General features: G+C 35.1%; 1 protein-coding gene across 1 annotated transcript; it reads right to left on the reverse strand.

Annotated features, from left to right (window-relative positions):
- Window positions 1-8,812: 8,812 nt before the first annotated feature.
- On the reverse strand, window positions 8,813-10,740 carry LOC118027942 (MDIS1-interacting receptor like kinase 2-like). Its single transcript, XM_073406607.1, has 3 exons — window positions 10,608-10,740; window positions 9,340-10,506; window positions 8,813-9,192 (listed from the first exon to the last, which is right to left on the reverse strand). Exons 1-3 carry the CDS (start codon window positions 10,738-10,740, stop codon window positions 8,813-8,815), a joined length of 1,680 nt encoding a protein of 559 aa, XP_073262708.1.
- Window positions 10,741-11,373: the final 633 nt, after the last annotated feature.

Consider the following 11,373-nt stretch of genomic DNA (forward strand, 5'->3'; position numbering starts at 1 on the left):
CGTTGAGATATGGGTATAACTATATTTGAAAATTGGGTTTTGGACTCACGAATGATAACATAATAGGATGGGTGTTGGACCCACGTTGTTATTCCTTTCTTTTTTATTTTATTTTTTGGTTCTACAACATGCAAGAACATTTATATACAAAATAAAAAATGTTAGAAATCTAAAAAAAATTACCTGAGTGCCATAGTATAGGTAAAAGACTGAAATACCCTCGGATTTATCAGGAATTTACAAAAATGCCACTGGCAGCGCGTGTGGCTCACGCGTGGCTACTGTTGGTGGCGGCGAGATTTTCAGGCGAGCTTTCTGGCCAACCGATATAGATCTGAGGTCGAGGATTCTGATGGTGGTGGTCTTGACGGCCGTTGATGGCTGATGAGGGAGAATCGACGACTTGAAGCTTCGGTGACCGGCGACGATCGCGGCCTTTTGCCGGCCAGATGAGGCGGCGAAAACGATGAAAAACCGCGCGGGGTTTTGCTTTTAAACCAGGATAGCTGCCTTTCTGTGGTGGTGCGGAGGCTTGACGAGATGGCCGGAAAGTGGAGATTGGATGAGAGAGGGAGTCACCGGCGAGAGGAGAGAGAGACTCTGAGATTGTGCTACGGTGCGAACGCGAGTATGGTGTACCGGTGCATCTGAACACTGTGAGCCGTTGGATCTCTGATGAAACAATCGCGATTGCTGTGATTGGCTAGATCTGAGGTTGATCGGTGGACGGTCTGGATAAGTCTGGGTTTTTTTCCGGTTGTGGCGCGGTGCACCGAAAGCTCGATACACGCGGGTGACGTGGCGCGCAACGGGATCAAATCTTAAATTATTTCAAACGGCTAAGATGTGTTGGGATATATTTGGTATTTTTTTAATTTTTTTAAAAAAAAATAATATCCTACTCTCGTAAAGAAAAAACTAAAAAAATTAGGAATAGTTAGCATCAATTATTTCTCTCTTTTCTGCCCCTTTTTCCTTTTTCCTACTCGCGTGGCTATTTATAGCCAATTACCACCCGGACAACACGCATCTTCCTTAAAAATAAAAAAAATATACTTTATCAACTCAACTGCTTTGTATTATATATAATTCACCTACTTTTTTTTTATTATATATAATAATATATAATTTATATAGGGTAAAATTAAAAACTCAAATCAGTATTTAGAAAAAATCCATTTCCAACCGCCTAACACAAAAAAAAAAAAAAAAAAACATTTGGATGGTATTAACCCGGTGAACCGGGTTTTAACAGAAAAATGATGATTTGACTCGAAAAATAACGATTTCGATCCGAAAACGTCATGAAAACTAATTTTTAACCCTAGTCGACATGCGTTTGACCCGTATTGACCCAGTGAACTCAGGTTTTTGGTCGGAAATGACGGTTGTGACCTGAAACAGTTCCGAAACTCATTTTTTACCCTGATCGACGTGGTTTTGACCCGTATTGACCCGGTGAACTCCGGTTTTGGTCGGAAATGACGGTTTTGACCCGAAACAGCCGCGAAACTCATTGTTTCACCCTGGTCGACATGGTTTGACCCATATTGACCCGGTGAACTCGGTTTTGGTCGGAAATGACGGTTTTGACCCGAGACAGCCCGAAACTCATTTTTACCCTGTTCGACATGGTTTGAACCCCGTATTGACCCGGTTTGAACTCGATTTTGGTCGGAAATGAACGGTTTTGACCCGAAACAACCCGAAAACTCATTTTCTACCCTGGTCGACATGGGTTTGACCCGTATTAACCGGTGAACTCGGTTTTGAATGGAAAGATGCGGTTGACTCGAAAAAAATATATATTTTTGAATTTTAAACTTTTTTTAATTTTTTTTGGATTTTTTGATAAATAATGATAGAAATAAAAATAACATTCAAGAAAATCTTGGTGAATCCAAAAATTGGGTTACTTTTTTACATGCTCGCGTGGCTATTTATAGCCAATTACCACCCGACAACACGCATCTTCCTTAAAAATAAAAAAATATATATCAACCCAACTGCTTTGTATATATAATTCACCTGCTCCAATATAATGCAATTGCCCTGCCTGCTCCGCTGACAAATTTTTTGATTGTTTTTTGATTATTTATTATATATAATAAATATATGTTTATATAGGGTAAAATTAAAAACTCAAATCAGTATTAGAAAAAATTTATTTCAACCGCTAACACAAAAAAAAAAACATTTGATGAGGTATCAACCTGGTGAACCGGTTTTAACCGAAAAATAATGATTTGACCTGAAAATAACGATTTCGACCTGAAACGTCATGAAAACTCATTTTTTACCCTGGTCGACATGGTTTGACCCGTATTGAACCAAGTGAACTTGGTTTTGGTCGGAAATGACGCGTTTTTGACCCGAAACAGCCCGAAACTGATTTTTTTACCCTTAGTCGACATGGTTTGACCCGTATTGACCCGGTGAACTCGATTTTGGTCGAAAATGACGGTTTTGACCCGAAACTCATTTTCTACCCTTGTTGACATGGTTTGACTCGTATTGAGCCAGTGAACTCGGTTTTGATGGAAAGATGCGGTTGACTCGAAAAAAATATATTTTTTGAATTTTAAAGTAATAGCTCACTCACCCAAATAGATGACAGAGGGTTCAACTACCAGAAAATAACAGATTAGGGCCTATTTTTGTGTGAGAAAATAGTAGCATGCAAGAAAACCTGGTAGACAATGGCAAACAGCATGGGTTTGAGTAAGAATCCTAAACACTGAATCATGAATACCATCATTGAAAAGGGAATTCCTATTATTCTCTTTGAAGGGGAATGGGGTTTTGAGGTGGGATTCTTTAAGGGATCATAAAAGCAGGCTGTTAAAGATTTGCTTCTCCTATATCAGTGTCTAATTTGAGTAGGAAACCAGCTCGAATCAGAAGCAGTGTTTGTGGGCAGAGAATGTGAGAACTGGTAAGAAAACAATTCCTACTGACCAAAAACGCAGAGAAAATCTACATCTTGATGAAGTCCAATGAGCACAGGTTTCTGCTAATGAAATTTGTGAGTGGGGGTGAGGTTCCTGAAGTTGTATATATCTATACTGAAAACAAATACAGTTCCCTTCACTTTGGCTAATTATACAGATTTGGATTGGCTGCAATATAATCCAGCATGAGGCCAATCATGGAGGTTTAGTGTTGCATGACCTAATTTGTTATACACATCTATATAGTTTATCTGATTATTCAATAAAAAAAAAAGGATTTCTAGATCAAAATATATGTAGTCATGAGATATAAATGTGCCATGTTGTAAACTCTACATTCAATAAATAACCACATCCAGATATACTGATAATTATGTAAACACGGCTCCTATTTATGACATAGCATTGCATTATGAGAAAGTTATAATCATGTTCCAATATGGAGGAAACATACCTGTGTGTATGATTTGTTAAAGTCTAGCTGAGCTACAGAAAGTTTTTGAACTAAAACACAGACAAGTATTTCTGTTTGAAGTTCTCACATGCTGTTCTCAAATATTGAGTACTGAAGGATGTGGATGACATGTCAATGATTATTGTTGCCTTTTTTATTACCAACTGAGCAATTTTCTGATAGTTCCAGTGAATTCACAGCATCAATGGTGAAATCTGAATCTTCACCACTGAATTTTTGTTTCAAGCATTCCCCAAGTTGTTTTAGAATCAATCCACTCAGATTATTAAATGCTAAATTAAGGATTTGAAGGATTAGAAAAGCATCTTAATATCTAAGGGAATGGCACCTGAAAGATGGTTGTTGTTAAGAACAAGCTTTGTACAACAACTTCAAACCCCCTAAATCTTTTGGGATGGCTCCTTTTAACTGATTTGATGACAGATCTATCAAGTGCAATTGAGTAGCCTTCCCAAGCTCTGGTGGTATCTCACTAGAAACATTATTGTTTGAGATTTTAAGCTTGTCATGTTACGACAATCTCCCCATTTTTGAAGAAAGCTCACCATAAAAAATTATTGTAACTCAAATCATATAATCCAGATGTGGATAGACACCAAAAACTCAGAAATATTTCCTGTTAATTGATTCCAATCAAGGCTTACTCGTATAAACCAGTGCAGTTTTTCAATTTTTCGAGATTGAACCTGAGAAATAGTTGTGGTCAACAATTAAAGTTTTCCAATACTCCTCCATGGCATAAATCTAGTGGCAAATGACCCGTGAATTCATTGATACCCAAAGACAAATACTTCAAATGGGTGAGATTGTTCATCTCTGAGGGCAATGGACCGTGAAATTTATTGTCATGTAATATCAAGTCCACAAGGGATTTAAGGTGTCCTATTTCTGAAGGAACACATCCAGATAAATTATTGTGACCTAGAAAAAGTCTAGTGAGCATTGTCATGTTACCCATAGAAGAATGTATGGACCAGAGAGTTGGTTCCTATAAAGGCCAAGAAAAGATATATTTCTTAATTTTCTAATAGAATAAGGGATTTCACCGGTTAAAATATTATTTGACAAGTCAAGGTTTTTTAGAGACTCTAGCAATCCAATTTCCTGAGGAATGGCACTAGAGAGTTGGTTTCGACAAATGTAAAGCGACGATAAATTTTCTTTAATTTTCCAATTGAAGAAGGATGGGACCAGAGAGTTGGTTCCTACACAGACCGAGAAAAGATAAACTTTTTAATTTTTCAATTTCATGTGGGATGATTCCAAAAAGAGAATTGTTCGGAAGGTGAAGACCAAAAAGATTACGGAAGGCCGAGAAGTTGAAATCGTAAAGCGTACCTCTCAAGCCAAAGTCTGCAAGTCTCAAAACGGTGACGCTTCCATAATTGTCACAGATGATTCCAATCCAGTTAATGCAAGGGTTGGTGCCGACCCAAGAAGAAAGGAGAGATTGGCTTTGGTTGTCAAGACTGGCTCTTATTATTACCAAATGGTGAAGTTGGGGAGGAAGTGTGTTCAGCTAAAGCAAAGAAAGAAGAAAAGCTGAATATGTGAAGGAGCAAAAACAGGATGTGGAGAAAGAAGGAGAAGAATGGTTTGTTTAGTAAGGACGTCGTCATGGTGTGTTTTTCAAGAGACATAGGATTATGGTTTGCTATGGTAGATTAGGCTCTTCCCTGGAGAGGTATTATTATAGGTTAGGAAAACATGATATATTGGAATTGTTTTTTTTTTTTTTTTAATCATTGATTATTACATATCTTCTCTAATTAAGTTGAAATTAACTACGCTAGTGATAGTGCATAAAATCTAAATAAATAAATTTATTCAATCCCTCTGTAAATTTATTATTATCATAGGCTAGTGATAGTGCAATTAAAATAATTATTTAACTAGGCTAGTAATAGTTGCTTTTAAATAATTAATTAATCACTTTAGTACCACTGTTGACTATGCTTGATGAATTTTTTTGTTGTAGAAGATATCCTCTTTTTTTCTCATTAAATTTTCCATCTCTTATCTTTTTGTCCCTTTACTATTTCATATAAAGAAATAAAATAAATTGAAAAAGACCATGAAATTTTAACAACCAACACAAAAATCTCCCTTATCTCAGTACAACAAATTATATTTCTTGAAAATTTTGTGGTCACAGCAATCCGTGTTCTGATTTGCCGATGGATTTTATCAATTTTTGTAGTAATTCTATCTTTTTAAATTTAACATTTAAATGTCAATTTTGTTGTTTTTTTTAGTATATGTTATTTTGTTAGTTAGATGTACATGTTTATTTGTTATTTTCTCAAACAAAACTTGTAGTATATGAATGCATTCCTTCTTAATGTGAAGCGTGGAAACGCTTTAACAGTGTGCATCCTAACTTTTCAGCTTAATCAAGAAATTGTGCGTCTGGCGTTGTTAAATTCAGCCAGTGTCTAAGATTTAAAGGACATCCTTTCTTAATCTATGGTTTAATAATTTTGCTGTAATAAAACACCCCCCCCCATCTAGAAATGTTTCATGTATGTCCGATGGTGCATAGTTGTTTTAATGTGATTGTCTGCTTGCCCATATAAAAATAGAAATGCTCTTCGATGAAAAAGTACGTTATTTTTTTGTTAAAATGAAAAAAGTTCAAATTAACAAGGCTATCTTTTTTTTTGATGATTGTGGATTGAAATCTGCTTATAACTGCTGATTTAAACCTGAGAAATTGTTTATCAAACATTATTGTTGATTATGTGTAGGCTAAGTTAAATTATCTCAAACATGGTGTACTTCAATTTCATAAGCAAATGCGCTTCTCTACTCCCAACGAAAAGAAAATGTTTTGCAAGCTATGTTTTGTCCATAGTGTCTCTTTTCCTCAAAAATTATGAACATGAAACCTTAAAGTTTTAATTGTTTCTTTTCCAGCCATTTTGATTGGATTAAAAAGACCTTTTTCGAGAAAGCAAACACGAAGAAAGTGAAGAAGAATCAACTTTGGTAACAGCTTTCTGATTTCTTCTTTCAGGTTGCTGAGAGAAAACCATGAACAAAGTTGATACGAATAATGTTGTTTAATTTTGCACTTTATTGATGAGTCCTTGTGGCATTATTCATGACAATGATTTGAGAATTAAAAGCTTTTGTTTCTTGTTATATGTACTTTGGCTTGTCACATATCAGCACTACCGTATGACATTCTCATAAGGATCTTCTGTAAAAGTCGCAGTCACAACTATTTGACAGTACGTTTGCCAAACCATGATAGAGAGATTCTTTTGATTTTCCCTTCTCTTCATGCCTCTCTCCTATAAGTCCTAAGAAATACATAGGAGGACTTGGGAGAAACATTTCATCCAGCAATGCGACGTGGCATGCCTACAAGTCTTAAGAAATACGTAGAGGTGGTCGTTCAGATTTAGCCCCAAAAAAGTGATCAAGCATGGATTTTATTTATTTTTCTACTTTATTCAATGTACTTTAAAAAAAAAAAAACATTGTTAAATGGTATTATTGAAGCTTCAATCCTGCTCATCATGGTGAATGGTAGCCTTTATCCCGATAGTCTATGTTTCCTTGTATTGGGAATTAGGGCAATTTTATCTATAAGATTCCACAATGAAAGTTTCACCAACCAATAAAATATTCTTTGAGTTTGAATTTTCTAATGAAAATGATGATTTTGCCTACTAAAGCTCTTTTGTTTTTTTTTTATTGTTCTTTTTAGACACCGTTTGGCATTTGCGTTCCAAGCGATGTTTCATTCAAATTTTCAAATTTTTTTTTTTATTAAAATTAAGTGCGGTTTGTACTTTTTTAGATCGTTTTGATGTGCTGATGTCAAAAATAATTTTTAAAAAAATAAAAAAATATCATTGGTATGTATTTCGGCACAAAAGACTATTTGAAAAGCAACCGCTACCACACTGTTAAACACACTCTTAATTGTTCAGCGATAACTTTTAAAAATTTCATTCCTAGTGTATTGATCTTTAAATTTAAAATCAAAAATATTATCCAAAACCCATAAAACCAAATTCTAACGCATAAAACAGTGCCAACATAATTGAAAGGAAAAACGCTCATATTACAAATAATTATTGTTCCAATTGATAATCAAATAGAAGTAGCTAGCATTACACCTATGAGAAGAGAATCTCCCAAAACTTATTGTGCAAAATTCCATGGGCCAGTGGAGGGCACTTAGCTATAAGCTCGAAAGAAATTTTTTCCATCATAGGCCGAGATTGGGATTGGGGATTGGGGATTGGGGATTGGGAAAAACATTTATTAAGAAATACCTAATAAAAAATTCATACAAAAACAGCTCTTCGAAGTGGCCTATCAAATCTTCTCTAAAAGAATTGGCATTGCGGGTGTCCTTGAGTTGTTCTAGTACTGTGTTCTGTAATGTTAATATTTTTAAAAAAATATTAAGAATATAAAAAATGTTTTAAGTCTTTTGAATTTGATAGTCATGCGAGATTTAAATGACTTGGTTCTAGTAGTAATGCAAGATTATTTTTTTAAATTTTTTTCTAAACATAAATGCTATTTTTTTTTTTATAAAAAAATATTTTAAATTATCCATACAGCATTCTAAACAGAAAATTCTAATTAATTTTTTTTATACATTTAAATTACCCTTGAAGTATTCTAAATATAAATGCTAATTAAATTTTTATAATATTTTTATTTTTTATTTAAAAACTATTTTTATTTTTTATATTAATTTTATTTATTTATTTATTTTATATATGATTTGATTTTATATTATTTTATTTATTTTTCTAGTTTTATTCAATGTATTTTTTATATAAAAAAAAATACATTGAATGGTATTATTGAAAGCTTGTCTATGTCTCCTTGTATTGGGAATGAGGGTAAAATATATATCACAATTAGCTCTATTTAGCTAGCTTCAGTAGGCAAAAAACTAATCATTAGAAAATTCAACATCAAGTTGGAAATTCATTGGTTGGTAGAGTGGGTCTTGCTGCTATTATGTTCTTTGGGAATGAATTTTATCTACAAGATTCCACAATGAAAATTTCACCAATCAATGGACTGTTATCGTGCTCTTTGGTTTGAATTTTCTAATTAAATGATGGAAATTCATTTGATGGTAGAGTGGATCTTGCTGCTACCTTCTTACAGTTGATTATTTTGCCTCCTGAAGCTCTTGTTTTTTTTTTTTTATTGTCTTTAATTGCTTCAGCGATAACTTAAAATTTCATTCAGTAGTGTATTTATCTTCAATTTAGAATCAAAATATTCTCAAAACCCTTCATGCATGCAAAGAAAAACAAATTCTAACGCATAAATAAAGTTTGATGATGAAATTCATATTACAAAAATTTATTGTTCCAATTGATAATTAAAAAGAAGTAGCTAAGCACTATGAGATTAAGAGATCTCCCAAACTTATTGTGCAAAATGCCATGGGCAGTGGAGGCCACTTGGTTGTAAGCTCGAAAGAAATTTTTTCCATTGTAGGCCGGGATTGGGGATTGGGATGCAAGCATGCAAGTGCAATTTTCATCATGTGGACAACGCCCTCTGCTGCTCCTTTTTTAGGAAGCGAGATGCGTTGGTCTAGCACATCCTTCAATAGTGCATGTTGAGCAATCGGTGGCATCGATGATGAAGACGAAGATCCTGGTGATAAGAGTGCTGAAATAAGATCGCCTGGGTGCCTTCCTGTCATCACCTCCATTGTTACCACTCCGAAGCTATAGACATCGCATTTTTCAGTCACTTTCATTGTGTAAGCTAGCTCTGCCAAAAAATAAATTGATTATGCATGGTTTTTTATCAAATAGTTGAAAGAGAAGACTTTATAATAAAAGCTGAAAAAAACACTAATATATTATTTCGCTATTACACATTATATAGTAACTTTCATGTTGAAATAAAGCTACGCACCTGGAGCAGTATATCCAAAAGTACCTGCAAATGAGGTCCAATTGGATGAGTCAGGCATCAACAGTCTAGCTGTGCCAAAGTCGGAGACGTGTGCTTCATATTCCAAGTCCAGAAGGATATTATTGCTGGTAATGTCTCGATGAATGATCGGAGGAGAGCAAGAATGGTGTAGATAGGATAAAGCTCCACCCATCCCTTTCACAACGTTTAGCCTTCTCATCCAATCGAACTCAATTGCTTGTTCCTCACTGGTTATAATCTTTCTCAAGCTTCCTCTTTCAATGAACTCATAAACCAAAAAAGAATGCTTTGCATGTGAGCAAAATCCATACATTTTCACAATATTTCGATGTCGAATATTTGCCAACACACATACTTCCTTTTCAAAAGCTTTAAAATCGGACAACTTTTCTGTTTGTGATCGGTGAAGTTTCTTCACAGCAACCACCTGTTCTGTTGGCATCACTGCTTTATAAACAGTTCCATATCCTCCTTCGCCAATGCAGTAGTTGGAGTTGAATTCCTTTGTAGCTTCAACGATATTCTTATACAACTTCTTCCCATCATGGCCCAATATCGTGAATATGTTTCGATCTTGTTCATTTTCTGGCTCAGCGTTTCTCTTCCTAGCTCTTTTGCAGAGAATGTATAAAGCTCCAATCACAACAAACACTAAAAGCAAGCTTCCTAAAAGAGGGAGTGCAATCAAAACCACTAGTTTGTTGCTCTTTCTTTTAACAGTTTTGTTGCTTCTTGGAAGATTGCACGGCTTCAGACCACTGGCGTTGCCACATATACCCATATTATCCCTTAATGCCTCAAATGAAGCGTTGTGGAAGGCTTTGATATCGGGAACAGGGCCTTGTAGCTTATTGGATGATATATCCACAGTTGTTAAGCTTAACATGTCTTTGAAAGTGCTTGGAATCCGTCCAGAAAGCATGTTGTGAGAGACATTCAGAGTTTCCAACCGTTGCAGTTGCCCAAGTTGCCTTGGTATCTCTCGAGTCAGGAAATTGCAGCTAAGATCAAGATCTTCAAGAGAAAGTAGAAAGCCTATCTCGCCTGGAATGCTTTCTCGAAATTTATTACCACTGAGGTTCAGCAACAATAAATTCGAGCATTCCCCAAGTTGTTTTGGAATCAATCCACTCAGATTATTAGATGCTAAATTAAGGATTGAAGATTGGAAAGCATCTTAATATCTAAGGGAATGGCACCTGAAAGATGGTTGTTGTTAAGAACAAGCTTGTACAACAACTGCAAACCCCCTAAATCTTTTGGGATGGCTCCTTTTAACTGATTTGATGACAGATCTATCAAGTGCAATTGAGAAGCCTTCCCAAGCTCTGGTGGTATCTCACCAGAAACATTATTGTTTGAGATTTTAAGGCTTGTCATGTTACGACAATCTCCCCATTTTGAAGAAAGCTCACCATAAAAAATTATTGTAACTCAAATCAATATAATCCAGATGTGGATAGACACCAAAAACCTCAGAAATATTTCCTGTTAATTGATTCCAATCAAGGCTTACTCGGTATAAACCAGTGCAGTTTTTCAATTTTTTCGAGATTGAACCTGAGAAATAGTTGTGGTCAACAATAAAGTTTTCCAATACTCCTCCATGGCATAAATCTAGTGGCAAATGACCCGTGAACTTCATTTGATACCCAAAGACAAATACTTCAAATGGGTGAGATTGTTCATCTCTGAGGGCAATGGACCGTGAAATTTATTGTCATGTAATCTCAAGTCCACAAGGGATTTAAGTTGTCCTATTTCTGAAGGAACACATCCAGATAAATTATTGTGACCTAGAAAAAGTCTAGTGAGCATTGTCATGTTACCCATAGAAGAATGTATGGGACCAGAGAGTTGGTTCCTATAAAGGCCAAGAAAAAGATATATTTCTTAATTTTCTAATGGAATAAGGGATTTCACCGGTTAAAATATTATTTGACAAGTCAAGGTTTTTTAGAGACTCTAGCAATCCAATTTTCCTGAGGAATGGCACTAGAGAGCTGTTTCGAT

The sequence above is a fragment of the Populus alba genome, chromosome 19, assembly GCF_005239225.2.
Source record: "Populus alba chromosome 19, ASM523922v2, whole genome shotgun sequence".
Lineage (NCBI taxonomy): Eukaryota > Viridiplantae > Streptophyta > Magnoliopsida > Malpighiales > Salicaceae > Populus > Populus alba.